This window comes from Lepus europaeus, chromosome 1 (assembly GCF_033115175.1).
Source record: "Lepus europaeus isolate LE1 chromosome 1, mLepTim1.pri, whole genome shotgun sequence".
NCBI classification, from domain to species: Eukaryota; Metazoa; Chordata; class Mammalia; order Lagomorpha; family Leporidae; genus Lepus; species Lepus europaeus.
This window is the reverse complement of record NC_084827.1, coordinates 44,580,713-44,608,311: the sequence shown is the minus strand read 5'-3', so window position 1 is coordinate 44,608,311 and position 27,599 is coordinate 44,580,713. Positions and strand designations below refer to the sequence as shown.

Below are 27,599 nucleotides of genomic sequence, written 5' to 3'. Positions count from 1 at the left end.
ATGTAGGCACTGGTTGGAGTCCTTGCTATTCCACTTCTGATCCAGCGCTCTGCTATGGCCTGGGAGAGCAGTAGAAGATGGCCCAAGTTCTTGGGCCCTGAACCCTCGTGGGAGACCTGGAGGAAGCTCCTGTCTCCTGGCTTCAGATCAGCTTAGCTCTGGTCATTGCGGTTGTTTGGAGAGTGAACCAGTGGATGGAAGACCTTTCCCTCTGTCTCTCCTTCTCTCTGTGGCTCTGTCTTTCAAATAAATAAAATAAATCTAAAAAACAAAGTTCGTGAATTTGTAAGAAAAAAATGCATTTGGAAATAAAAATCCTTTCCTCTCCTAGAGATGCTAAATTTTCTATGGAATTATGTATTCAAATGTTTTTGTTAACTAAATGTTATAAGCAATAAAATCATACAGGTGAGGAATCCATAAATCAATCAGTGTTAAAATACAGTACAGTTTATGAGATTTATGTGGAAGACTGGATCTAGGGTTATCCAGCTGACCAAAACAGCTGTTGTTTCTGCTTTGTTAGCCTAAGAATGCCAAAATAATATGGGGAAAATTAAAGTTTGTCTAGAGAATGCAGAGATGAATACACAAAATTCCAGCTAACTTGTTTAGGACATTTATGGCCATGCTGTAGTATGATAACAGGCTCTCTTAATATTCTTTGTTGAAATAGTAATTTTTGGCCTGCGCTACGGCTCACTAGGCTAATCCTCCACCTGCGGTGCCGGCACTCCGGGTTCTAGTCCTGGTAGGGGCACCGGATTCTATCCCGGTTGCCCCTCTTCCAGGCCAGCTCTCTGCTATGGCCTGGGAGTGCAGTGGAGGAGGGTCCAAGTGCTTGGGCACTGCACCTGCATGGGAGACCAGGAGGAAGCACCTGGCTCCTGCTTCGGATCGGTGCAGCGCGGCCATAGCGGCCATCTGGGGGGTGAACCAACGGAAAAAAGGAAAACCTTTCTCTCTGTCTCTCTCACTCTCACTGTCTAACTCTGCCTGTCAAAAAAAAAAGAAAGAAATAGTAATTTTTACATATATGAATATTTTAAAAGATAAGTGTTTTGCTTAACATTGATGTTTTAGATGATAATACTCACAGTTTGTGCTTTTATTGTTTATTGAACATCAATTTTACTTAGCAATTGATGTAAAAATAACCTTAAGGACAACCTTTAATGTTCCTAGTATGCACTGTTATGGGGGATAGATGTGGCATATCTATTTTTCTTTAACTGCATATTAACTTTTCTGTGGGTTGCTATAGCTTTTTTATTGATGAGAAATGATAAGCTTTGCCTTTTTAAATTTACTGATGAAAGCTTATGATTTTTTTGAAAATTTCCATAAAAGTTTTGTCTCAATTATTCAAGTAAATGTTTTTGTTAATTTCTAAAGTAAATCTCATGTGACTATCTTATCATCTGTGAGAACTGATGTATTGAATATTTGCAAGTGGATGATTAGGTTTTTTAAAATAACATATAAATGATGTGTTTTATGTTAAAATTTTTCTGGAATTTTTAAAAATTTTTTTAGAAAGCTGTATTTAATAAACACAAATTTCATAGGTACAGCTTTAGGAATATAGTGCTTCTTCCCCCCATACCCACCCTCCCACCCCGTCTCCCATCCCATTTCCTACTCCCTCTCCCATCCCATTCTTCGTTAAGTGTCATTTTTAATTATTTTTATATGCAGATGACCAACTCTATACTAAGTAAAGATTTCAACAGTTTTCACCCACACAGAAACGCCAGGTATAAAGTATTGTTTGCCGACAAGTTTTTCTGTTATTCTCATAATACAACTCATTGAGGACAGAGGTCTTACATGGGGAATAAGTGCACAGTGACTCCTGTTGTTGATTTAACAATTGACATTCTTATTTGTGATGTCAGCAATCACTGGAGGCTCTTGTCTTGAGCTGCCAAGGCTATGGAAGCCTTTTGAGTCCACAGACTCTGTCAATATTTAGACAGGACCATAAGCAAAGTGGAAGTTCTCTCCTCCCTTTAGAGAAAAGTACCTCCTTCTTTGATGGCCCCTTCTTTCCACTGGGCTCTCACTCACAGAGATCCTTCATGTAGATCATTTTTTTTCTATAGTGTCTTGGCTTTCTATGCCTGAAATGCTCTCATGGGCTTTTCAGCCAAATAAGAATGCCTTAGGGGCTGATTCTGAGGTCAGAGTGCTGTGTAGGGCATTTGTCATTCTATGAGTCTGCTGTGTGGCCTGCTTCCCATGTTGGATCATTCTTTCCTTTTTAATTCTACCTGTTGTTATTAGCAGATACTTGGTCTTATTTATGTGATCCCTTTGACACTTATTCCTATCCGTATGATCAGTTACACACTTAAAATGATCACTTTAACATGTAAGATGCCATTAGTACCACCCTCCCTGGAATTTTTAAAAGAAAAATTTAAGTGGAATTATTGCTTTGATTAAGACTTTTAAATGTAAAGCTACTTTTATTTCTCTTTTACAGACTGACCGAAATGTGACTGTTATATTTCTCAGTGAAATTGTTTGGGAAAAGTTTCGTCCAAATACTGGATGCTTTGAACCATTTGTCTTGTATTTCCCTGATTATAGCATAGGTAAATTTTTAAACATTGTTTTGGCAAATGATATTCAGTAGAATTAATGTTGTTTGAAAGATTAAGCTAGTGTGTTTAAATTGGGATGTGTTCTAAACTGATAAGGTTCACTGCCAGTTTTAAATACAGTGTCCTTTATATTTCTGTACTATATTTTTGAAGTTATATTTTGAAACTTTAAGGGATTATTCTTGTATAAGTACTAAAGTTTTTTGAGTGGGCAACTTTTACATCTTTGTGCTAATAGCATATTTTATAATTTTTTAGTTGGTACATTAAAATATGTAGCAATTATGATATCTACAATTAAAGCAGACTACAGTGACAAAGCATACTAAAATTATATTGAAATATTTATTTATAATAAAATTGGGTTAAAATACCATGTGTAATGTATCTTTTGATTTTATGAATCTTGTTTTTCATTCCTGTAACTTTGTAGTACCAGCCAGTAACTCTTACATGTCTTTTTTTAGGGGGTTGAATTTAAACTTAGATTTCATAGATCTTGATTATTTCTGTCTTTGTAAGAACACATTAGCTCTTTGTGTTGCTAAATAGCTTTGTAGATTACTACTGTGCTGTCAGTATGCAAATGTGAAACTTCTGTTTCAAAGATTATAACTGTGAAGTGTGTATGAAAAAATAGCATCCTTGCCCCATCGATGAACAATGTTATTCTTGTTTGTTTTTGTGCTTTTTTTTTCTTCATACTATTCCAGTGAACTCTACTTATTGTAGGGTTAACCTTTTGAGTATAAAATTAATTGGAAGTTGATCTCGGTAAAAAATAAGAATGGTAAAGGGAGAGGGAGGAGGGAGAAAGGTGGGAGTATAGGAGGGAGTGAGGTGGGGGGGAAAGAATCACCATGTTCCCAAATTTGTTTATATTAAATGCATGAAATTGTATTCCTTAAACAAAATTAAAGAAAAAAAGTATCATCCATGACGCTGGCCTCACCACCACTACCCCTCTGGATTTATCAGTTAAAAATATTCATTGTTAAGATCAACACATTTTTGATTGTTTTCACAAGAACAACAGTCAAGTATCACCTCCTGTCCTAGGTAATTAACTGATTTTTTTTTTTTAAGTTATCCAAAATAGAAAAGGGGAGTCCTTATTTTCAGTAACTTCTCATCCATGGGGGAGAAAAAATCACGAAGTCAAAGGATTTAATTTTTTTTATTTAATTTTATTTATTTATTTGAGAAGTAGAGTTATAGACAGTGAAAGGGAGAAACAGAGAGAGAGAGAGAGGTCTTCCATCCGCTGGTTCACTCCCCAAATGGCTGCAAAGGCCAGAGTTGTGCGGATCCAGAACCAGGAGCTTCTTCCAGGTCTCCCACACAGGTGCAGGGACCCAAGTGCCTGGGCCATCTTCCACTGCTTTCCAAGGCCATAGCAGAGAGCTGGATCAGAGGAAGAGCAACCAGGACTAGAACCAGCACCCATATGGGATGCCAGTGCCGTAGGTGGAGAATTAATATTACTGCACCACAGCGCTGGCCCCAGTATATAATTTTGAAAATTGCTGGGAAGCTCTCATTCCTATTTATGGTTAAACTTTTCATGACCCATTTTAGGTTTAAGTACTAAAAAATTACTAGAATTTAATAAAATTTCAAAATGCTGGTTTTCTGCATCTTAGTAAATGTGAATTAAGGAATGATATAAAATTCTGTTGCAGTTTCTAAAAATAAAGACACAAAGCAGCATAGATTAAAAAATTTAACAATGATCTTGCTAGTTTCAGAGCGTAGAGTAATTTTTGAAAAGTGTTTAGTAGGGGATGGCACTGTGAGGTAGAAGGTTAAGCCTCTGCCTACAGTGCTGGCATCTGATATAGTTGCTGATTTGAGTCATGGCCACTCTACTTCCGATTCAACTGCCTGCTAGCGCTCCTGGGAAAAGCAGAGGAAGATGGCCCAGGTCCTTGGGCCCCTGCACTCATGTGGGAGACCTGGAAGAAGCTCCTGTCTCCTGGCTTTGGCCTGGTCTAGTCCCAACCATTTTGGCCATTTGGGGAGTGAATTAGCGGATGGAAGATCTCTCCCTCGCTCTCTCTATGTATGTCTGCCTTTCAGATGAATAAATAAATCTTTAAAAAAAAGAGTATATAGTAATGCAACCAAGTCAAATCTGACTACTAAATTTTATGACCTTTTACATATCAAGTTCTTTTGAAGAAAAATCATTATCATACAAAAAGGCAAAAGAAAACACTAATTAATAAGTCAAATTATGGTTAGAGTAAGCAAGCATGGAACCAGAGCAAAGGGATGGATTTATTGGTCAGTGTCATCAGTCATGATAACTTAGTACGTAAAAAGGACTTCAAAAAGTTCATGGAAAAATGGACATTCATTAAATAAAAACTTTTAAAAAATGAAAAATGGAATTAAAAGATAACACCCATTTTCCATGAACTTTTTAAAGTCCTTCATAAATCATCTTTAGGAATATGGTTTCCAATAAGAACACCTCTTCTCACTACTTACGGCTTGGAGGCCAACTTGGAAGTCTCTCATGCATACTACTCCTCTTCTGGTCATTTTTTCTTCAGATAGATTATTATACACTTGGTCAGGTTTTTGACTCAGGTATTGTATCAGAAAAAGTTAAGTTATTCTCTGATGGCAATCTGAAATTTTCAGTATCTTAGAATTTTGTACTTTGCAACCTTTCTTGCTATTATACTATATTTTATTTACATATTTATTATAATACCTTATCATACTATTTCTTAAAAACCCCATAATGTTGTGTTGTCCTTGAAGAAATAAGGCAAAAAAGAAAATATCTTTTATTGTTTGTCCTGCTGGGATTTTTGAACTTCTTGGATCTGTGAGTGTTTAGTTTCATCAACATTGGAAAAATTTCAACTATCATTTCTTCAAATATTTTGTCTTCCTTTTTTTCTGGGACAGCATCATTAGTATGTTAGACTTCTTGCTACTGTTCTGTTGGAAGTCTTCATTTAAATTTTAAATCTTTTTCTGTGTTTTTTGATAGTTTTTATTTTTATATCTTTAAAAAATTCAGGGACCTTTTTTGCCATGGTTGTCTAATCAGCGGTTAATTTCTTCCTGTGGAATTTTTCATTGCAGATCTTATTATGCTTTTCCTTTATATATTTGAGTGTATGAATATAGTTACAATAGTTGTGTTAATGCTCTGTCTACTAATTTCATTATCTACTTCTTTTTTGGATATCCATTGTGCTTTCCTCTGTGTCTAATACTTTTGATTGAATTATAGACATCATGTTGTGTGTGGGGCTGTTTTCTGATGTGCATTTTTAATTACTTGAAGCTATATTTGACCATTTTGAGGCGATTTTTAAAACTTTTTTAGAGAGGGGATATGGAGTAGTCTTTATTCCAAAACTAATTTTAACTCCTCTTCTAAATTATGGCCTTTCAGGATTCTTTTCTGAATCCTCTGTGTATTAGCATTGTCTCTACATTCTGAGAACAGTCCAGAACTCTGAGACCTGGGATTTGACCTACGGTTCTCTAGTAATTGTTTTCTCCTAGAGGTCCTTTAGTTTTAACCTTACAGAGTTTTACCTTGTGCATAAATTTGGGATTCAGAGAAGATGGGAGGGGAACCCTGTACAAATTTCTGGGATACTTTTTCTGCATCATTCACTCCCCTTGGTGCTCTGCCCTGCAAATTCTAGCTGCCTTACCTCCCTCTGGCCTCTGTTTCCTCAACTTGGTGTTACTAACAGATTCCATTTGAAACTCTCCATGCACCACAGTCTTAAAATTGCCTCCCTTTAGATGTCCTGGCTGATAGGACTCACTCATTTCTCCTTTGTCAGGTGTGATCGTCCTCTACTGCTTTGATATCTAAAAATAGTTTTCTATCTTGTATCTAATTTTTTTTTAAGATTTACTTGTTTATTTGAAAGGCGGAATTAAGGGGAGGGGGGAGAAAGGCTGATTTTCCATTCACTGATTCTCTCCCCAAATGACTAATAGCTGGGGCTGGGCCGATACAGAGCCAGGAGACAGGAGCTTCATCTAGTCTCCGATGTGGGTGCAGAGGCCCAAGCATTTGGGCCATCCTCCACTGCTCTCCCAGGCCATTAGCAGGGAGCTGGATTGGAAGTGGAGCAGCTAGGACTCGAACCGGCACCTATGTGGGATGCCGATGTCACAGACTGGTTTAACCTGCTGTACACAATGCTGGTGCAAATTTTAATTGTTTTTTACAGGGGCATGAAAAGTTTCTGACTCTTTTTACTCCCTTACAACTGGAAGCCAAAGCCCCTCTCGAAGTTAGGAATGATTTTTCTTTGTGTGTTAAACCAGAGGCACAGAGATGGAGGTCCAGAGGCCTCCCTTGCACAGGAGCTTCTGCCCTGTAGAGTTGGGGTGTGCCAAACTCCCAGCCTGTGGCTGCATGCAGCAACTGGAAGTTCTCTGAAGCCTATCATTCAGGGCTTTCAACGGAGACATCACTTAATGGCCTGGTGGATGAAATCATTGGCCATTGGTGGCGGCCTCGATCTCCAGCCCTTCTCTTCTCTGGAAGTGAGGAGCAGGTCCTCTCATCTGACAACCAGTCGCTATTCTGAAGCTATCAAGGACCCAGCTAGAGTTACCTCATTAATATAAACCCCTGCATGTTTCAAAGATGATTACTATGAATTACAAAAGATGCTCCTCTTAGCCCTGTCACTTTGGAAATTCCAAGGTCTTTAGAAGCTTGGTCCCCGAGTCCACACTGAGATCAAATGAAGGTTTCTTTTCTTGTCACAAAACCATACTTTGCTGCACTACTCTCGCAACAGTTTTATTCCTAAATTATTGCTGAACCTGAATATTTATTTTGTAAGACCTCTGTTATAAAATGCTAGAAGATAATGACTGAGTTGCTTTGTTAGTCATTTTCAGTTTATTTTGTCTTGTGAACAGGAAACCTTCAAAAGATTCTGTCTCATGATCATCCCCCAGAGTATTCAGCCGATTTCTATGCTGCCTACATTAACATTCTTCTTGGAGTTTTCTACACAGTGTGTCGGGACTTGAAAGAGCTCAGACACCTGGTGAGTGAGCAGTTTGCTTTAAATGAGTATATATCTTGTCACACTTTTTCAAATATAAGTGACATGGGACTGAAACCCAGAGACGGGGCTAGAGCCTTCTGAGGCCAGTACACCGTGCCAGTTCATTCATCCATTCATCTTCGGTTGTGTCTTTTCATTCTGCCTTACAAGTGTGACTTTTCTTTTCTCTAACTACAAAAAAAAGTAGTATTCCACTGAAGTCAAAATAAATAGCAGGAAGGAGATGTAAAAACTTCCAATTTCACATCCCTGTTAACTTTTTGCAGCAGATTTTCTTCCAGGATTTCTGTATATAGTAACTATATCCTAGAATCTAAATGGATTTGAGTGTAGCTAGGTTTAATTATGGGTCTTTATTTAGACACTGACCTTAAGATAATAATTTTTGTATAAAAGATTCTTAAAAATTTTTTAAATTAGAATATTTATATTCTACAAGCAGTCTGGGAAATGGTCATGTTTAATTTTTCTTTGACCCTTTCACTTTAATTATGGGGATGTGAAAGAAAGAAGGCAAGCATGTCTGGCTTGCTATTCAGAAACCTTCTGTTAATACTTCAGATCTTATCTCCATGTGACAGAAAGTAGTAATATAGCTAAGGCTGGAAAGCAGTTGTTTTCAAAGTAGCATATTTTGTATGCCTCAGCGTATTTTCCTTTCTTTGTCCTGAAAGGTATTACTTAGATGGCTTCAGTATTATGTTTGAGACAGAAATTAGAAGAAGACCAGTTAAGATTGTGTTCACATTTAGTATGTTGTTGGAAGTTTTCAATTTAGGACCTACCTCTTACGGTTTACAAATAGATTTCAAGCATCTTCTCCTTTGGGGTGGGGAGGGGGGCTATTTGAGGTCGAGCTCATCACTAACATCCCTCCACAAGTTGAGGACATTGGGAACCCTGGCCCCTAAGAGACATGAGAACAGAAGGTGCTGCAAAGAAGAGAGGGTCCCTGAGAGGCACCTTGGTGAAACAGAGCAAAGGCCCCACCTCAGTCTTCCTGGGAAACACTGGAGCTTCCACTCCTTAGCCCTTGAATCCTGTGGGAGTCGGTGCCGCAGCCATTTCAGAGTAGATGGTAAAGTACAACAGGGGAAAATTACTTCCGGAAAATATTTTTAGGAAAAGAAAATGTGAAGGGAGAAAATTCGTACTTAAATAGGGTATTTTTGGAAGTCCATTGGTTTTCACTGAGGCATGATTTTATTTAGGGATGAGATTGTAGCTTCTTTTTTTACATCATACTCAGAAACTGGAAAGTAGGACATAAGTCTGTACTACTGTTGATAGTACTAATAAATATAAAAAATGATCTTTAAGCATTTGAGAGAAAGCAGAATGTTCTTATTTTCCTCCCCATGTAGAACCTGGGAGAATAAGGCTACTTACTTTCCCTCTTTCCTTCGATGTAGACAGTTATTTGTTTCAAAGTTTGTGAGTGACATATTTCCTCAAAGTTTAATAAGTCACCTGTAAATGATTCTTTTCAGGCATCTATTCTGTGTGCTTTTAAATTTGCTTCAGGAGTTGGTATTTATATAAGTATTTTTGGGAGTCTAGCACTGTCAATAGCATTAGACAGGATAAAGTTAAATACTGCTTTGTTTTCTCTGATAATCTTTATACTATTCTGAAATCTGAGTTACTATTTTTAGAAAGGTCAGTTAAGGAATTACTTTTATACTCAAGTAAATACCCAATTGAATATTTTAATAATTGATTTACTAAACTTTAGTTTTGCATGGTTTTTTTTTAATTAATTTTTTTTTTTTTTTGACAGGCAGAGTGGACAGTGAGAGAGACAGAGAGAAAGGGCATCCTTTTTTGCCGTTGGTTCACCCTCCAATGGCCATTGCGGCTGGCGCACCGCACTGATCCGAAGCCAGGAGCCAGGTGCTTCTCCTAGTCTCCCATGGAGTGCAGGGCCCAAGCACTTGAGCCATCCTCCACTGCACTCCTGGGCCACAGCAGAGAGCTGGCCTGGAAGAGGGGAAAACGGGACAGAATCCGGCACCCCAACCAGGACTAGAACCCAGTGTGCCGGCGCCACTAGGCGGAGGATTAGCCTGTTGAACGACGGCGCCGGCCAGTTTTGCATGTTTTTTAAACATGTCACATATTTAAATATTGTATTTCAAACGTTTTTTCCTACAAATATCAAAATTTCTTAAATAACTCAGAGCCTGCGCCGTGGCTCACTAGGCTAATCCTTTGCCTGTGGCGCTGGCACCCCAGGTTCTAGTCCCGGCTGTGGCGCCGTATTCTGTCCCGGTTGCTCCTCTTCCAGTCCAGCTCTCTGCTGTGGCCTGGGAGTGCAGTGGAGGATGGCCCAGGTCCTTGGGTCCTGCACCTGCATGGGAGACCAGGAGGAAGCACCTGGTTCCTGGCTTTGGATCAGTGCAGCGCGCGGGCCGCAATGCACCAGCCGTAGCAGCTACTTGGGGGGTGAACCAATGGAAAAAGGAAGACCTTTGTCTCTGTCTCTCTCTCTCTCACTGTCTAACTCTGCCTGTCAAAAAAAAAAAAAAAAAAGAGAGAGAGAGAGAAATAACTCAGAGTGAATTGCTTAGCCAAAGCTTCATAATCTTTTACAGTGTGATGCCAAGTTCCTAAAGTCTCCTTTTTTGTTGCTGTGTTTCATTTGGCCCTGAGGCTAATGACAGTGGCCAATAGATTAGAGGCTCAGAAGAAATGCTAAACTAATTGCAGTGTAAATTGTAAAATGAGGAGAAGACATCATATTAAAATAGCTTTGCTGCTTACTAGCTTTCCTGTGTTGAGTATGGCACCTTTCTGTACTTCAGTTTCCTCTTCTCTAGAGTAGGACCAGAATACCTGATGATGATCATCATAAGATGGTCTCTATTAAAAGATTTACACGTGTAAGTGTAATGCTGTCAGGGAGTAACATTGAGAACATGAATCCATTTAAATAAATACTTTTAAAATACAAATAATTTCCTAGGAGGATCATTGACTTTTTGTGGACTGCTTTAATTAGAAAATACAGCTACTTTTCATGCAGCCATATCTGCAACTTCGAAGCAAATGCAAGTTTTCATGTCACTTTTGACCATGAGGCTAGGCAGATAGCATCACAGATGTTGGAAAAATGGGAGGAGTGAGTCCTGGGCAGCAGGGCAGCTGGCAGCCAGGGGATCTGGGACAGAGAAGGTACTCAAAAGTGTGGACAGACTTCTGCTACCTAACACGGAACCCAGCCAGCTTACAAGCAGATGACCCGCCCAAGGTAAATCTGACTGCTTCAGGTGGTATCATGACATTCTCACATCTCAAATTCTTTAACACGCTTTTTAAGCTTTTTTTTTTTTTTTGCTTTGGAAGAAATCATCACAGTTGTAAAATGGTTGTAAATCTAACCCTGAGGGGATTCCAGTACAATCCCATCAAGGTGGCATGTACCAGTGCCATCTCACTAGTCCAAGTGATCAATTTCAGTTCACAATTGATGACTCTGATAGGTCTAAGAGTCAAAGGGATCACACAAACAAGACTAGTGTCTGCTAATACTAACTGATAGAATCAAAAAGGGAGAGAATGATCCAACATGGGAAGTGGGAGACACAGCAGACTCATAGAATGGCAGATGTCCTAAATAGCACTCTGGCCTCAGAATCAGCCCTTAAGGCATTCAGATCTGGCTGAAGAGCCCATGAGAGTATTGTAGGCATGGAAAGCCAAGACACCCTGGGGAAAAAAAAAAAAAAAAGAAGAAGAAGACCTAAATGAAAGATCTCAGCGAGTGAGATCCCAGTGGAAAGAATGGGGCCATCAAAGAAGGAGGTACCTTTCTCTGAAGGGAGGAGAGAACTTCCACTTTGACTTTGACCCTATCGGAATAAGATCAAAGTTGGCGAACCCTAAAGGCTTCCATAGCCTTGGCAACTCATGACTAGAGCCTAGGGAGATTACTGACGCCATAAACAAGAGTGTCAAATTGTTAAGTCAACAACAGGAGTCACTGTGTACTTACATCTCATGTGGGATCTGTCCTTAATGTGTTGTCTAATGTGAAGTGATGCTATAACTAATACTGAAACAGTATTTTACACTTTGTGTTTCTGTGTGGGTACAAACTGATGAAATCTTTACTTAGTATATACTGAATCGATCTTCTGTGTATAAAGATAATTGAAAATGAAAAAAAAAAAAAACCCTGGTGTTAAATTGGAAATTGCATAGAAAATTAATTTTTAAAAAATATCATGTAGGATCTCTGTCTTTAATGTGCTGTACACTGTTATTTAATGCTATAACTAGTACTCCAACAGTATTTTTTTACTTTGTGTTGCTATGTGGGGGCAAACTGTTGAAATCTTTACTTAATATATACTAAACTGATCTTCTGTATATAAAGAGAATTGAAAATGAATCTTGATGTGAATGGAAGGGGAGAGGGAGCGGGAAAGGGGAGGGTTGCGGGTGGGAGGGAAGTTATGGGGGGGAAGCCATTATAATGCATAAGCTGTACTTTGGAAATTTATATTCATTAAATAAAAGTTAAAAAAATAATAATAATAAAAATCTAACCCTGAGCTATCAGTAGGCGTATAAAGTCAGTATACACTGATGTGCTTCTGTACATAGTGGTTATTTTATTTATCATATTGTCCTTTGATAGGGGAAAATGCTCCCAAAGAACTGAAATGATTAAGATTATGGAATTTTGTGAATGATCAAGTAGTCAGGCTCCAGAGTAACTAAACCAGCTGTTAATGGTGAGCGTTTGTTGAGTACCTGTGTGCCTGAGCACTGGTTTGAACATTTTGACAGTGTTAACTTAATCCTAACAACCTTATGCAGCAAGGGAATACTATAAATCCTCATTTTACAACTGAAGAAACACAAGTTCTGTCATTTACCAGCTGTGTGACCCCGGGTGTGTTACTTAGCCTTTTGAACTGGAGTTTTCTTATCTTTTAAGTAGGTGTAATACCTACCTCAAAGGAATTCTGTGAAAATAAAAACAAGGAGCACTTGTAAAATGCCTGATGCCCGTTGGAGATCAGTTAATTTTACTCCCACCCTTCATCTGCGGAGCAGAAGTTCACAGGCTTAAAAATCTATGCCAATCTATCTTCCTGCCTGGCAGAGTATAAACCAGAAGCCATGTATAGTGACTGCTAATGTCCGCTTCAGGACGTTTAAGAGGTGGTCTTGCAGAACTGCTCCCATTCCTGTATTTGCCTGATTTGACTCAACACAGCAGTGAGCAGGTGTCCTTCACTACCCTCTCATGTCTTTGTGCCGATTGCCTTACGGGTGAAGATGTCTTTTCCATATAGTAAGGTGCTTCTGTTTGGTTAAGGGTACCTAAGAAAAGGACAGAAGAAATAATCCAGTTTGATTTTTTTTTCTTTTTGATAACTTTTTCATTTAAACGTAGCCTGCATACAGAAAAGCACAAAGACTGTGCGTGTGTGTCTCAAAGATTTCCAAAATGACGACCTGTCTAAATGTAATCCTGGTCGAAAAGTAGAAAACTGCCAGCATTCCAGGAACCCACTTCATAATTTTTCCCAAACTTGGCTCCTACTTGTCTCTCCAGAGGTGACCACTGTTTTGACTCTTAACATCAGAGGAGTTTCACTTGTTTTCGAACTTTTATAAATAAAAACGTATAGTATGCTTATTTTCTCTGCTTTTGCTGAATGTTTGGTGTGTGATATTCATTCATGTTAATTGTAGCTGTGGCAGTTGTTTTCAGACGTGGAGTAAGTGGGAAGAAGTATTTGAGCCAGTTCTCCTGGTGATACATTCAGCCTTTACAAGACACCTTTAGTTATGGGCTGGAAGAGTTAAGAATTCTTTTGGTATGATAATCACATGCAGTAGAACTTGTGTGTTCATAATTTACCCTAATTATTTTAATAGATTTTGTACTTACAAGATACTGAAAGTAATGAATGGGTTTTTTGTTGTTGTTGTTCATTTAAAAATTTTGGAAATAGTTTCTAACTTACAGAAAAGTTGCAAAGTAAAAAGAGCTCTCCTACCACTTCCTCAAACCATTTGAGAGTAAGCTTGTGACCGAGTACCTTACAATCCCTGAATACTTTAGTCTACTTCTGAGACATTGTGGGACATACCCACAGTACAACAATCCAATCAGATGCAATTTCACTACAGTCTGCTTCTCAGATCCTATTCACGATTGGTCAGTTGTCCCAGTAATGTCTTTCAGGGCAAAAGAATCCAGTTCAGAATCACGTGGCATCGTCATGTCGCTTGAACTTTCTTGCATCTCGAGGAGATAGTCAGACCTTCCCGACTTTGAGATCTTTGAAGATGAAGTAGGCCGGTTGTTTGTAGAATCTCCCTCAGTCTGGAGCTGTCTGGTGTTTCCTCATGATTAGATTCACGTTATGCATCTTGACAGGGCTGTCACAGGAATGTGCTGTGCTGTTTTCATTTTATCCTATCAGATGGATTTCAGTTTATCCCATTGTTGATGTTCATTTGAGCATTTGGTTAAGGTGCCGTTTTCTTTGTAATGTGTATCTGGTGAGGAAGCAGATTTCAAACTTCAGGATATCTATTTTAAGATAGGGTGTCTGTCATGCAGGCCTGGCCTGATCTCATGATCTTTTTAAAGACAGTGTTTTTTCTAGCTGATCACATAAAGAGATGCGAAGCACAATATAACTAGTCTGTAAAATGGGTTTAGTAGTAATGCCTATTCATGGGATCTTTTTGAGGATAGGAGGAGTTAATGAAATTGAGCTCAGGGCTCAGCGCCGTGGCTCACTCGGTTAATCCTCTGCCTGCGGTGCCGTCATCCCATATGGGCACCGGTTCTAGTCCCGGCTGCTCCTCTTCCAGTCCAGCTCTCTGCTATGGCCTGGGAAAGCAGTGGAAGATGGCCCAAGTGCTTGGGTTCCTGCACCCGCATGGGAGACTGGGAAGAAGCACCTGGCTCCTAGCTTTGGCTCTGCACAGCTCGACCGTAGCGACCATTTGGGGAGTGAACCAACAGAGGGAAGACCTCTCTCTCTGTCTCTCTCACTGTCTGTAACTCTACCTGTGAAAGAAAGAAAGAGAGAAAGAGAGAGAGAGAGAAAGAAATTGAGCTTGAAGAATAAGATGTGACACATAGAAAGACCTCATTGCTTAATGAAAATTCTTTTAAAGTAGTGCTAATGCAGGTGTTCTTAGTTCCAAGTGTTGATCCTCCAGTGTTTAAGAAATAGAATGTAGATATTCTAAAAGGCCAAAAAGTTCAAGGATTATGTCTAGCTTGCTTTGGATAGTGTTTACACTTCCTGGTGTGTATTATTTTTCTGTTGTTGCGTAAAGAATACCACAAATTTATTCTTTTAAGATAGCAAATTGTTAGCTCCCAGTTCTATAGGTCAGAAGTCCGCGCACTTTGTTGCTGGATTCTGTGCTCAAAGTATGACAAATCTGAAATCGAAGTCTTTGCTAATGTGAATTCTCATCGTGGGGCTCTAAGGCCAAATCCACTGACAAGCTTATTTAAATTGTTGACAGAATTCAGTTCCTTTTGATTGTATGAATGAGGTCCCATGGCTTCACGGCTGTCATCTGAGAGTCTCTCTGAAGCTTCAGAGAGCAGATAGTCAGACTTTCCCTGCCTTTCAAATAAATAAATAAATAAAAGAGTGAAAGAGAGCACATTTGAATGTTAATAGCCAAAGTTGTAAGAGTATTTTATTTCAAAAGATATTTTGTTTATAAAATTCTACTTTTTATGTAGATTTATAAAAATACAATTGTATTTGGATAGTTAAATGTTCTCATTACAATCACATAGTTTTGTTTATTTAATAGTTTCTTGTTGAATCACATGAGGAAAATACTAATTCTCCCATCACTATAATTTGTTAAACAAAATAGCCTCTTAAATATCTTCATTTCCTTTTTTACTGCTATTCATAAATTATTAAATTTATATTTTAATGTTATGACCAAAAAGAAAAGCAGTTACTTTTATTTTTTTAAAAAAATTTTAAAGCTTTTATTTATCGAATGCATTTTTCGTAGGTACACCTTTAGGAATATAGTGGTTCTTTCCCCCATACCCACCCTCCTATCCTGACTCCCATCCCATCCCTCTCCCATCTCCTTCATTATGGTTCATTTTTAGTTTAATTTTAAATTTTATATACAGAGGACCGACTCTATGTTAAGTACAGATTTCAACAGTTTGTACCCTCCCTCCCCCCACACACAAAACATATAGAGTACAATTTGAGAACAAGTTTTGCAGTTAATTCTCATAGTGCAACTCATTCAGGACAGAGGTCCTACATGGGGAGTAAGTGCACAGTGACTTCTGTTGTTCCTTTAACAATTAACACTCTTATTTATGACGTCTGTGGTCACCCAAGGCTCTTGCCATGGGCTGCCAAGGCTATGGAAGCCTTTTGGGAACGCAGATTCCAGCAGTATTTGGACTACACCATAAGCAAAGTGAAAGTTCTCCCCTCCCTTCAGAGAAAAGTACATCCTTCTTTGATGGCCCCTTCTTTCTACTGAGGTCTCAGAGATCCTTCATGTAGGATATATTTTTTTTTTTTATCATTTTATTTTTCTTTTAAATATGGAACGCTTCACGAATTTGCATGTCATCCTTGCGCAGGGGCCATGCTGATCTTCTCTGTATCGTTCCAATTTTAGTATATGTGCTGCCGAAGCGAGCACATGTAGGATATTTTTTGCCACAGAGTCTTGGCTCTCCATGCCTGAAATGCTCTCATAGGCCTTTCAGCCAGACCAGGAAGCCTTAAGGGTTGATTCTGAAGTCAAAGTGTTATAGTGTTATTTACAGCGAATGTCATTCTAGGAGTCTGCTGCATGGACTGCTTCCCATATTGGAAATCCCCTCCTTTTTAATTCTGTCTATTATTATTACCAGGTACTTGATATTATTTATATGATCACTTTTACACTTAAACCTAACTATATGTTGACTTTAACATTTAATATGATCACTTTAACAGTTAAGATGGCATTTTTACCACCAATTTTAATGGGTTTTGGAGTCCCATGACAAGTTTTTAGGCTGTACTCTTAGAAGTAAGTCTGCAGGACTTTATGCAGAACTATGCAGCTTTACAGTTATAGACTACCTCCTCCCTCTCTTTTCCTCCTCTTATTTTGTACTGGGATTTTTTAAAATTGGTTTTATATACATATGATTGACTATGTTAAGTAAACAGTTCAACATATAGTATGAAGAAGAGAAAAAGAAAGAAAACAACAACAAAAAGAAATACAAAATAAAAAGTAACGATAAAAAACTGTTCCTTGATAGTCAGGACGAGGGCTATTCAAGTCATTGTTTCTAAAAGTGTCAATTTCACTTCTATAGCTCTCATTTTAGGAGTGCTATTAATTCTCACAGATCAGGGAGAACATATGGTATTTGTCTCTTTGGGATTGGGTTATTACACTAAATGTGAAATTTTCCAGCTTGATCCATTTTGTTGCAAATGACCGGATTTCATTTTTTTTTACTGCTGTGTAGTATTCCATAATGTGCATATCCCATAATTTTTTATCAAGTCTTCGGTTGATGGGCATTTAGATTGATTCCATGTCTTAGCTATTGTGAATTGAGCTGCAATAAACATGGAGGTGCAGATAGCTCTTTTGTTTACTGATTTCATTTCCCTCGGGTAAATTCCCAGGAATGGGATGGCTGGGTCATATGGTAGGTCTGTATTCAGATTTTTGAGGTATCTCCAAACTGTCTTCTATAGTGCCTTTACCAGTTTACATTCCCACCAACAGTGGGTTAGGGTGCTCTTTTCCCCACATCCCCTCCAGCATCTGTTGTTGGTAGATTTCTGTATGAGGGCCATTCTAACTGGGGTGAGATGAAACCTGATTGTGGTTTTGATTTGCATTTCCCTGATGGCTAGAGATCCTGAACATTTTTTCATGTGTTTGTTGGCCATTTGGTTTCCTCTTTTGAAAAAATGTCTGTTTAAATCCTTTACCCATCTCTTAACTGGGTTGTTTTGTTATTGTGGAGTTTCTTGATCTCTTCATAGATTCTGGTTATTAATCCTTTATCAGTTGTGTAGTTTGCAAATAATTTCTCCCATTCTGTTGGTTGCCTCTTCACTTTCCTGTTTCTTTCGCTATACAGAAGTTTCTCAATTTGAGGTAATCCCATTTGTTCATTTTGGCTTTGACTGCCTGTGCCTTTGGGGTCTTTTTCAGGAATTCTTTGCCAGTGCTGATGTCTTTCTGGGTTTCCCCAATGTTCTCAATTAATTTGGTGGTGTCGGGGCATAGATTCAGATCTTTAATCCATGTTGAATGGATTTTTGTGTAAGGTGTAAGGTAGGGGTCCTGCTTCATACTCCTGCATGTGGAAATCCAGTTTTCCCAGCACCATTTGTTGAAGAGACTGTCGTTGCTGCAGGGATTGGTTTTAGCTCCTGGTCAAATATAAGTTGGTTGTGGATGCTTGGGTTGATTTCTGGGGTTTCTGTTCTGTTCCATTGGTCTATCTGTCTGTTTCTGTACCAGTACCATACTGTTTTGGTTATAACTGCCCTGTAGTATGTCTTGAAGTCTGGTATTATGATGCCTCCAGCTTTGTTTTTGTTGTATAAGATAAAACAGTTGTTTTTATTCAGCCAAGTTGTTTACCAGTCATGATACCTTGATGTTATTAAATGGTACTCAGACTAAGGTAAGAAATGTGGCTGAAGTACAAATTTCTTCTCCTTCCTCCCTCTTGCCACTTAATACAGCAGATTTTAGAAGATATTTCTACCTTAAATAGTTTGTTTTGATGAAGAATAGAAGATTTGATTCTTAGTCCTCAGGCATCCTCTTAATGTGAGTTTATAATTATACATTTGTATGCATCCATTTTTCTAGATCTCATTGAATTATTTCAGTATGAAATATTTGAAGGGGCCGGCACTGTGGCGTAGTGGGTAAGGCCGCCACCTGCAGCACTGACATCCCATGTGGGTGCCAGTGGGAGACTCGGCTGCTCCGCTTCCGATCCAGCTTCCTGCTATGGCCTGGGAAAGCAGTGGAAGATGGGTCAAGTCCTTGGGCCCCTACACTCACGTGGGAGACCCAGAAGCTCTTGGCTCCTGGCTTTGGATCCGCACAGCTCCGGCTGTTGCAGCAAACTGGGGAGTCAACCAGCAGATGGAAGACCTCTCTCTCTCTCTCTGCCTTTCCTTTTCTCTCTGTAGATCTGACTTTCAAATAAATAAAATAAATCTTTAAAAAAAAAAGCAAAGAAATATTTGAAGCCAAGTTAATAATAATAAACAGCAACAGTGTGTTGTTTTTAACCATTTTGTTTAAGCTCCCTTTCAGTGAAATTCCAGTGTTGATTCATGGAAAACTACTAAATCATTATGACTAGTTGATGTCTCTCAAACTTTAGAATACATAGAAATTCTAGAGAGATTTTAAGATGCAGATCCCTCAGTCTCATCCTCAGAGCTTCTGATTACGTGTGCCAGGGATGGTGCTGAAAACTTTAATGTGACACTTTCAAGTAATGCTGCCAACCCAAATACCGAACTAGATCATGTTTATGAGAATGTTCAGGCCTTAGAAAATAATAGTTAATTTTTTCAACTTAAATTATGATTGACTGTTTTATGGTCCCATGTGACATAATTATGACCTACAAATTATACTTTGTTATTTTTTATCCAGAGGCTAATATTCTCTTCAGGATTTAGTCAGTTCAAAAATATTTGGTATGTTGTTGTACTGTCTGAATATTGACACTTTTGCTGTTTTATTGTAGCAATAAGCTGTAATCACATTTTACTTGAGCAGTTGGATTTTAATAAATTTACTGAATTTTAATAAAAATTTTACTTGAAAAATAAATTCCTAATTGTGATACTTTAATGCTTTTTCTCTTGATTTCTAGGCAGTGCTTAATTTTCCTAAATATTGTGAGCCTGTGGTCAAAGGAGAAGGTAACTCTATAATTTTATTTATTAATATTTCTACTCAGAAATATTTTTAAAAGTTCTAAATTATTAACATTTTCTCCCTTTGGGGTAGCAAGTGAACGTGATACTCGCAAACTGTGGAGAAACATTGAACCTCATTTGAAGAAAGCCATGCAGACTGTTTATCTCAGAGAAATATCAAGGTAATTCATTTGTGAACTATTTCTGTATCTTTAATTGTGAGACTTGCTCTACTAGTAAAGTGTGTGTGTTTTCCTTTAGCTTCTTTACATTGAAGGGGATGTTATAGAACTCATTTTTTACTTTGGTAAGGACAATTTTTAACCAGTATGTTAGATAATTTATGATAAGGTTTCTTTCTCTTTTTTTTAAATCTGGAAAGCTATAGGAAAACCAATACTAGCTTTGTTTTTAATATCTATGTTAGATACTTCAATGAAATACTGAAATATAAATCGTCATAAACTTGTATTTATCTGTTATTAGAATTTCATAGTAATGAAACTGCCTAGGCACATGGTGACAGAGAATGTTGTATGAAGAACATGGTTTTGATTTTCAGCTCAACCCTTTTCTGTCTTACATGATCTTAGCAAGTCACCTACAACCTGTAGGCCACAGTGTTTTCCCCACCCTTCTCTTTGCTTTTCAAATAAATAATAAATACATTTAAATAAATACATTTAAAAAAATACGCTGGACCAAACTTTGTATGGCAGTTTTGGGAATGCACTGTGTCAGGAGAACACAGTCTTGATTTAGGAGTGTGTAGTTTCCTTTAGAGGTTTGGTGGTAAAGGAAAAGAAAGGAATGGCTGGAAATAGATTCCTTTCACCTCCCAGATGAAAAGAACATAACAAAATCACAAAGTACGGCATCTCTTCCCTTTCGAAATGGCAGTGTGTATTAAAGAAACTGTTCTTACAGGATAGAACATTTTAGAATAAGAAATCTGAGCCATCCCCAGACCGCACCCCTGCATTCATTAGAATCACCTGTTATTGCTGATCCACGCAGACGTCAGGCATTTCAAAATGAAGACAAAATAGCACAAGCCTTTAAAGGTACTTTAAGAAACATAATGAGAATAAAGACCGTTTCACTGATGAAAATTCCTCTATTCCCACACAAAGCAGAGGGAGACTGCAACACAACACCTGGACCTAATGGAACTTTTTTATAAAAACATTTTCAAATATGAAGATAGTCATTTACTTTAGAATGTCTATAGCCCAGAATCCATGGACAAAGGATAGATGGACGGGAAACAAGTTGATGAAGCTTAACAACGGAGTTCAAACAAATGCAGTCCTCTCAAAAATGAAGTGAGATGACACAGGGGAGGGTAGATTCAACCCATACATTCATAAGGAACATTGAGGAGAGGAATGAAAACAACCAGGAGAAGCAAACTAAATGAAAAGGTAAAGCTAATCAGAGTGTGATAAATAGGAGAAACCAAGAAAATTGAACAATACATCATCAGCATTACTGAAGATAGAAAACAGAGCCTTGGAATTAAGATCTAAAACTGTAATCCAAGAAAACTTTCCAAAAGTGTAAGAAGGCTGACTGAACATGGGAAAAGGAGTTCATTTTCCCTCTTACTCCTGGATGGTTCATTCTTCGACTATGCTCGTACACTAGTCTCTCAGGGCAGCACATTCATTGCCTTACAGTCTGGGTCTCAGGCTTCTACATGGGTGCACAAGGAAGCGTGCCTTCTCTTGGCTCCTGGGGAGAATGTTTCTCTGCCTTCACCAATGTCTGGAGGCTGCCTGCGCTCCTTGGCTTGTGGCTCCTTCCTCTGTGTTCAGATTCAACAGTGGAGCATTTTCTTTTCTCTCAGACCTCTTGTCTTCATCCCTGTTAGCACATTGGGACTACCTGGAGAACCCAGTAGAACCGATCTCATGATCCTTTACTGAGCCACTTCTGCTAAGTTCCTCTTACCTCGTGAGGTAGCATTCACAGATTTTAGGGATTTGGACATTGATGTTGGGGAACGGGAGGTATTATTCAGCCTACAAAAAAGATGTCCTATTGAACGTTTCATACTTCAAGAGAAAAGGAAAAAAAATGTTTGAACCTCCAGGCAAAAAGATAAGTCACTCACAGAGAGAGAGAGAGAGAGAGAGAGAGAGAGAGATCTTCCATCCGTTGGCTCACTCCCCAAGTGGCTACTGGGGCTGGGGCTTGGCCAGGTTGAAGTCAGGAGCCAGGAACTTCATCCAAGTCTCCCATATGGATGCAGGGGCCCCAAGCACTTGGGCCATCTACCACTGTTTTCCCAGGCACATTAGCAGGGAGCTGGATCAGAAGTGTAGCAGCCAAAACTCTTAAGTGGTGCCCACATGGGATGGCAGCATCCCAGGTGGCAGCTTAACTGGCTACGCCACAACGCTGGCCCTGATTTTGTAGCTTTTCTAAGCAGTTTAGACAAATTATAAGAAAGAATCCAGCCATGTCTCCTTGTTCATCTTACAATTCTAACCCATTTACCTTTTCTTAATGCAACTGTTTCCCTGAAACATCTCTGGAAGTTGATCATTCATTTGTGTATTTATTTAGAATGTGATGGCATGTTTAATCAGAGATCTCAGTGGAAACACTGCCTCCACTACCTGCAACCTCAGTCAGCTTAGTTAGCCCCTGATCCTCAGCTTTTTTATTTGGGGAGGAAAAGAAGTTTTTTTCTCATAAATTTATGAAGATTAAATGGGTGTTTAACTGGCTTCAAAATAGACATTTAGTAAATGTCAGTTTCCCTCCTTGTTAACGATAGACAATTTTTCCTTTGAGAGTTTTTATGTTTTTGTTTTTTAAAAATTTAAAAATTGTGTTTATTTGTGAGGCAGAGAGAGACAGAATGCTCCTATCCACTGGTTCCCTACCGAAGTGCCTGCAGTGGTCTAGCTTAGGCCATACTGAAGTTAAGGGCCGGGATCTCAATCCAGGTTTCCCACACAGGTGATAGAGACCCAAGTGATTGAGTCATCAGCACTGCCTCCCAGGGTCTGCATGAGCAGGAAGCTGGAATTGGGAACAAAACCAAGATTTAAGCTCAGGCATTTTGATACAGGATGTGGGCATCCCAACCAGCAGCTTAACCTCTAGGCCAAATGCCCACTCCTGAGAGTTGTAAGAACTTTAATAACAACATGAATGCGCAACTGTTGTATAAGGAAGTCTTAACCAGTTTCAACTCTCTACATGTCGGGGTTATTTTTTTTTTTTTAAGATTTTATTTTATCTGTCTGAGAGGCAGAGTTACACACACAGAGAGAGAGGTCTTCCATCCGCTGGTTTACTCCCCAAATGGCCACAGCAGCTGAAGCTGGGCCAAACCGAAGCCAGGAGCCTCAAGCCTCTTCCAGGTCCCCCAGTTGGGTCAGGGGCCCAACCACTTGGGCTATTTTCCACTGCTTTCCCAGGTGAACAACAGGGAGCTGGATTGGAAGAGGAGCAGCCAGGACACGAACCTTCACCTATATGGGATGTCAGTACTGGCCCCTACATGTAACTCATAAAAATATATTTGCATTTATAAGAAGTAATAAGTGTGCAAATGTTTTGTAATCTTGTGAAGCACTCTTCAGTTACAAGGTGGAGGAAATGATCTGTTTTGGAAGTCAGCTTGTTGTACAAATCTGCTTTCCACCTAAGTTACTAATCGCCCATTAAAATTCCCATGTGGGAGCAGGTGTTTGGCCTAGTTGGTAAGATGCTGGTTAAGAAGCCACATCGGAGTGCCTGGGTTTGATTCTCAGCTCTGTCTCCTGATATTGCAGGCCCTGGGAGGTAGCAGGTGATCGCTCAAGTTATTGGGTTCCTGTCACCAGTATGGAAAACTGGGATAGCATTCCAGGCTGACCCTGGCCTTTGAGGACACCAGGGGCATGAATCAGCAGATGGGAACTCTGTGTCTTATTGTCTTTTTCCCTCTTGTTTCCCCTTTCCTCTCTTTTCTCTATTTCTCAAATAAAAAAATTTGGCCGGCGCCGCGGCTCACTAGGCTAATCCTCCGCCTTGCGGCGCCGGCACACCGGGTTCTAGTCCCGGTCGGGGCACCAACCCTGTCCTGGTTGCCCCTCTTCCAGGCCAGCTCTCTGCTGTGGCCAGGGAGTGCAGTGGAGGATGGCCCAGGTCCTTGGGCCCTGCACCCCATGGGAGACCAGGAGAAGCACCTGGCTCCTGCCATTGGATCAGCGCGGTGCGCCGGCCGCAGCGCGCCTACCGCAGCGGCCATTGGAGGGTGAACCAACGGCAAAAGGAAGACCTTTCTCTCTGTCTCTCTCTCACTGTCCACTCTGCCTATCAAAAAGAAAAAAAATAAAAAATAAAAAAATAAAAAAAAAATTTTTCAAAACATATACCATATAGCTGTATTCCCAGAATTTTAAGCTAAGCCTGCAAATTTAGAAAAAAAAATGTGCAATATAATTTGAATTATTATCCTAATCTGTCATTATTTTTAAATTAGCATTTTAAGAACCTTGTAAGAAAGCTTTAGTGTTGATTGGAGTCCTTATAGATCATTATATCTGCCATTTTCTGATGAGAAGATTATCATTTTATTCAGAATCATGCTGCTAAAATCTAACTTCCTATTGCAGTCTTTTTTCATTATCCCATAATGTGTTTGTTCATGAATTTAGTTCATTATATCATAATCACCTTACATTCTAATAGTGGCTTGACTTTCTAATAGTTTTAATTGCAAGTAAAGCTAAGGTGGAGCAATTTAAACAGCATGAACTCTGCAGCCATCCTCTAAGGATGCAGTTCTTATTAGCTCCAGTGTTGTCTGTCCCTGGCAACTTAACCTTTGGGCCTCATTTTTTTTGTATGGTTAAGATTTATTTATTTATTTAATTTTTTAATTTATCTATTTGAAAGTCAGAGCACTGGAGAGAGAGAGAAAGACAGTTAAAGAGAGATCTTCCATCTGCTGGTTTACTCTCCAAATGGCTGCAACAGCGAGGTGCAGGCCAGCCTGAAGCCTAGAGCCAGGAACTCTGGCCAGGTTTCCCACGTGGGTGACAGGCAATCTTTGCTGCTTTCCCAGTCACATTAGCTGAATTGGAAGTGGAATAGCCAGGACTCTGAACCAGAACTCCCAATATAGGATGCCAGCATCACAAGAAGTGGTTTAACCTGTTATGCCACAGTGTTGGTCCCTGGACCTCGATTTTCTGAGATAATCACATATACTTCAAGGGATTGTTAACAGAATTTAAAAACTGCTGGCCACGTGTGAAGCCTGCATCCCACATTGAAGTGCCTGGTTCAAGTTCTGGATCCTCTGCTTCCAACCCAGCTTCTTGTTTGTACACCCACTGGAAAGCAAGGGTCAGGTACCTGGGTCCCTGCCACCCACTTGGGAGACCTTGATTAATGTTGGGCACATAGCTTCAGCCTGACCTAGCTTTGGCTGCTATAGGCATTAGGGCAGTGAACCAGCAGATAAAAGATCTCTCTCCATCTATCTGTCTTTCAAATAAAATGAAAACAAATAAATCAAAATTGTAAAAAAAATAGTATATGACAATTGTATCCAACTTTATCTAAATTTTATCCAATTTTTATCTAAATTATATCCAGTTTAATCTAAAATACTGAGTTTTAACTAATGGTAGGTTATATTATTTGTTGTTACTTTTTGATAGCTTTACAACATGACCAAAGAGATTACTAAAAAATTAACATCTGAATATTGCATTATATGTATATTTTGTCCTAATATGCACTAAATGATTTCGTACAGATAAAGTGTATATATTATCATTTGTCCATAAACAAAATTTTTAGTTTTTCTGGGCTCTAAGCACAGCATATTGATTTCATGTATTTTCAATCCATTTTGCTTTATTTCCTTTCAGTTCCCAGTGGGAAAAACTACAGAACGATGACACAGATCCTGGACAGCTAAAAGGTATCAAGGAAGTATTGAGATAGTCATCAGAACCACTTCTTTAATTAATTAATTATCAGCATGCTACATCAATACTAATATCATTTCATCAGTAAAAAAAGAGATGAAAGAGAATTTTCTTTTCAAGTAATAGTAATATATTGATTGAGTTTCCTTCAGGTGAAGCTCCATTTTAATAGGAAGAAATAAAATTCAAATACCAGTTGTCCATTTCCTAAATATATGTGAAAGTCGAGTAATTGATATTTTTTTAAATATTTTTGTTGAAGCAGTTCAGTTATATAGCATAATTTTATCTTAGTATGTACGTGTTTCATGAGTTTTCAAGAATAAAATGCAAGTTTATGTTAACTCAGTTTAAGGGATTCATTTCAGCAGTTGTGTTTTAAAAGCTTTGGAAACTATTTGCATTTATCCCAAACTAATTGCTTTTATGTTAAAAAAAATAAGCTGATTCCTAAAATGTTAGTATTTTTTTACAAAGGTCAGTGGCTGATAGTTGAGAAAAATGTTATGAAGTTGTGACATCATGATTTTCTTTTGTCTGCATGATATATGAATCATACATACTGAATGTTTCCAGTATATTACAAATGATTTCCAGTTTGTTGGCAAGGGAAAGAGATTCTAAAGTTTAAAAAAACCTGCAATAATTGGTCTGCATTACTTCCTGTGTGACCTTGAACCTCATTCAGTTTATCTGTAGAATGGGAAACATCCAAAGTGGTGCTTCAGTAGAACACTTAGGAGACAGTGTCTGACATGTACTCAGCAAATAGCAGATTCCTTCTCTCCGTTAAAAATCAGGGTTACTCAGTTAACTCCATTGTTTGATTTATCCACTCATTTATTATTCCCTACATGCAAGACATCACATATATATACCAAAAATGCAAAAAAAAAAATATTTCTCCTCTAGTAGTATAGCTTAGTAGGGGATAGAATTTATGTATAATTAACTGTTTACATAAGGCACAATGTTATGTTGATTATACATGAAATACACAGAATAAGAAATCATAGAAGAAACCATTTCTTTCTGTTTTTGTGTGGTGGGGAGTATCAGGGAAGGTCTAATGGAGAGCACAGCCTCGACAGGAAGATGAATAGCACTTAGACTTACGAATGGGAGGAACCAAGCACAAATAACAGAATGAGCACACACTGGCTTTCGTAGTAAAGTTCATCACCACCACCACAGTCATCATCATGGCACATGAAGCTCAGGCAGTAGGTCCTTTTGACTAGAAGAAACTATATGAAAGGCAAAAGATAAGTGAGAAGGGACACTGGAAACCCAATGGTACCCTAATCAATTTTTTCTTTCTTATTTTGTTGTGTAGGTCTCTCTGCATATACTCATGTGGAACTTCCATATTACTCCAAGTTTATTCTAATTGCTGCGTACCTTGCTTCATACAACCCAGCAAGAACTGACAAGAGGTTTTTCCTTAAGGTAATAGTAACATACTTTTTTTCACATTATTTTTGATGATCCCAGGAATGTTTTGAAATTTCTCAACCTCTATAAGTTTGTACGGGGCCAATGTTAGACTGAGAAATAGCTAAATATGTTTAGGACTCATTCTCTGTAGGCTTTCCAGTAGGATCACAACCTGAAATTTGTAAGAACATAGATAGTTTTATAAAAGCAAAGAAATTAGGTATTCCTTAAGTAATAATTCTAGATTTTAAAATTACATAAATGCGAGTTTTTTTGAAGTGTGTTAGATGGAAATAATCTTTTAAGAGTGAGAACTTTTTCATTGTTCTAAAGCTCTTATTATATTGAGTTAGTACCCAGTACCAGTACACTGAGAAGTCTCTTATTCATGTGCCCAAGTTGGAGAAACACCGCCTTAGAATTGTTTTCTTATTGCTCACTCACTATATTGTTACATTTGGCTTTTCTCTTCATCAGTGCTAGGAAAAGAGGCGCAGAATAGAGAGGTGGCAGAATATGAATTTACAGCCAGACTGAATTTATTCAGAGAAAATAAATCCGTAGAGGTGGGTGACCAACTGCCTG

At 38.6% G+C, this 27,599-nt stretch overlaps 1 protein-coding gene and 1 non-coding gene across 4 annotated transcripts in view; one reads left to right on the top strand and one right to left on the bottom strand.

Moving 5' to 3' along the window:
- Positions 1-27,599, top strand: part of ORC5 (origin recognition complex subunit 5) — an 89,652-nt gene that overhangs the window by 19,753 nt on the left and 42,300 nt on the right. For 2 of the 3 annotated variants that reach the window (XM_062198882.1, XM_062198881.1), the window contains exons 5-10: positions 2,489-2,600; positions 7,530-7,660; positions 19,590-19,638; positions 19,727-19,817; positions 25,518-25,570; positions 26,914-27,026. In XM_062198882.1, coding sequence (XP_062054866.1) covers positions 2,489-2,600; positions 7,530-7,660; positions 19,590-19,638; positions 19,727-19,817; positions 25,518-25,570; positions 26,914-27,026 — 549 coding nt within the window. The remainder of the gene's footprint in view (positions 1-2,488; positions 2,601-7,529; positions 7,661-19,589; positions 19,639-19,726; positions 19,818-25,517; positions 25,571-26,913; positions 27,027-27,599) is intronic. The other variant, XM_062198885.1, reaches the window with a different exon arrangement.
- Positions 16,260-16,366, bottom strand: LOC133768429 (U6 spliceosomal RNA). Its single transcript, XR_009866961.1, has one exon. It is a non-coding gene; the product is annotated as a U6 spliceosomal RNA (small nuclear RNA).